General features: G+C 32.0%; 1 protein-coding gene across 1 annotated transcript; it reads right to left on the bottom strand.

Moving 5' to 3' along the window:
• Window positions 1-217: 217 nt before the first annotated feature.
• On the bottom strand, window positions 218-1,039 carry LOC107061159 (floral homeotic protein PISTILLATA-like). The gene has a single exon (XM_015309995.1). It carries the CDS (start codon window positions 1,037-1,039, stop codon window positions 218-220), a length of 822 nt encoding a protein of 273 aa, XP_015165481.1.
• Window positions 1,040-1,508: the final 469 nt, after the last annotated feature.

The raw sequence follows: 1,508 nt of genomic DNA, 5'->3' as shown, positions 1-1,508 counted from the left end.
ATCTTAATATAGAGACAATTTTAAGTGGCACATCGACTTGAAGAAGCAGATATTGGCAAAAGGGTAATTAGTACGTGCACAAAAGAGAATGCAACTAGAAGCACCAAAGTTAATATTACTCTTACAAAACAAACAGTTCCTAATTTGTCTTCAACAAAATAAACAAAAGAGAAACTGCATAATATACTAATTAATTACACGCAAAATGTATTTTGATCTACTGAAATCCACAAGGCATATGAGTATAGCCATTGTATATGAAAGGGTACTCCATTGTTGAACTTGAATCAGTTCCATTATTCATCATAGGTTGCATAGTTGAACTTGAACCAATTCCATTATTTGCCAACCAATTTCCTGTCTCAATCATCATAAAATGATCTACGTTGTTAAATTGATAATCATCGATAGTAAGAAGTCCATTATCCATTCCCGCGCCCATTGAATTTACATCACTAATTGGAATATTTGCTTGAAAGAAGTTGTTGTAATTGGTAAAAGGATTCACATAAGAAATAGGCCATTGAGTAGTTTGGTTCATCAAGTTGTTGTTCCATATTTGTTGATGAGAAAGTGAGGAACTTCCAATATTTGGATCTTGATCATTCATGCTCTTCAACAATTCGATTTTTCCTTTTGCCTTCTCAATCCTTTTCTCAACAACACCAGCAAGATTTTGTAATTCTTTTTGAGATAAATAGTCAAATCTTGAATTCCAAGTCGGATACTTTTCTACTTTGATCTCAGCCTTTTTCTTTTCATCATTTTCGAAGAAGTTGGACAAGGTCTTACCCCTCTTAGGTCGGCCATAGAGTGACTGATTTTTGTAGAGATTTATGAGCTCGCGAACATCATTTGAATCATTTGGCCAAATTTGATGATTATAATTTCCTTCATATATGATCATGCATGCTTTGACGTCACAAAGAATTGAGAGTTCCGAGATTTTCTTCACTAAGCCAGCTTTCCGATTTACCAAAGTAGACTTCCTCTTCTTGTGATCTTTAATAAGTTCAATTTTGATTTTTGATCTTCCCATTTTGTCTGCAGTTCAAGAAAATGCACATACACATAGTTATTTAAATCAAAGAAAAACTATCAAAAACAGGCACTTTTTGGTGTATAAATAATCAGATCATGGAACAACATAAAACTATAAAATCTGAAACGTGAAACAAAAAAGAAAAAAAAGCTACCTGACTTGAATGAGCAAAGTGATTTATATTTGCTCTCAAACAATAACAAGTAACAACTGAACCAAATAATTTGTTTTGCCATAGTTATATAGTAGAATTTGACGCGTTTGAGTAACTCTTTTTTAGAAACTATAATTAGTAGGCAGTAATTAATAATAATAATTTTCTTCTCCTTTTACGTATAGGAAAGACTTATATGGAATGTTTCTTCTTCCGTCTCCATTAGTATTTAGTTTATATTAAAAAAGGAAAAGGGACAATTTTATATTAGTATATACTCCGTCAATTCCAATTGTACCAAGTATGGTGGGT

Source organism: Solanum tuberosum, unplaced genomic scaffold, assembly GCF_000226075.1.
Source record: "Solanum tuberosum cultivar DM 1-3 516 R44 unplaced genomic scaffold, SolTub_3.0 scf00119, whole genome shotgun sequence".
NCBI classification, from domain to species: Eukaryota; Viridiplantae; Streptophyta; class Magnoliopsida; order Solanales; family Solanaceae; genus Solanum; species Solanum tuberosum.
Note: the sequence above shows the minus strand (reverse complement) of the source record. Positions and strands in the feature narration are given on the sequence as shown.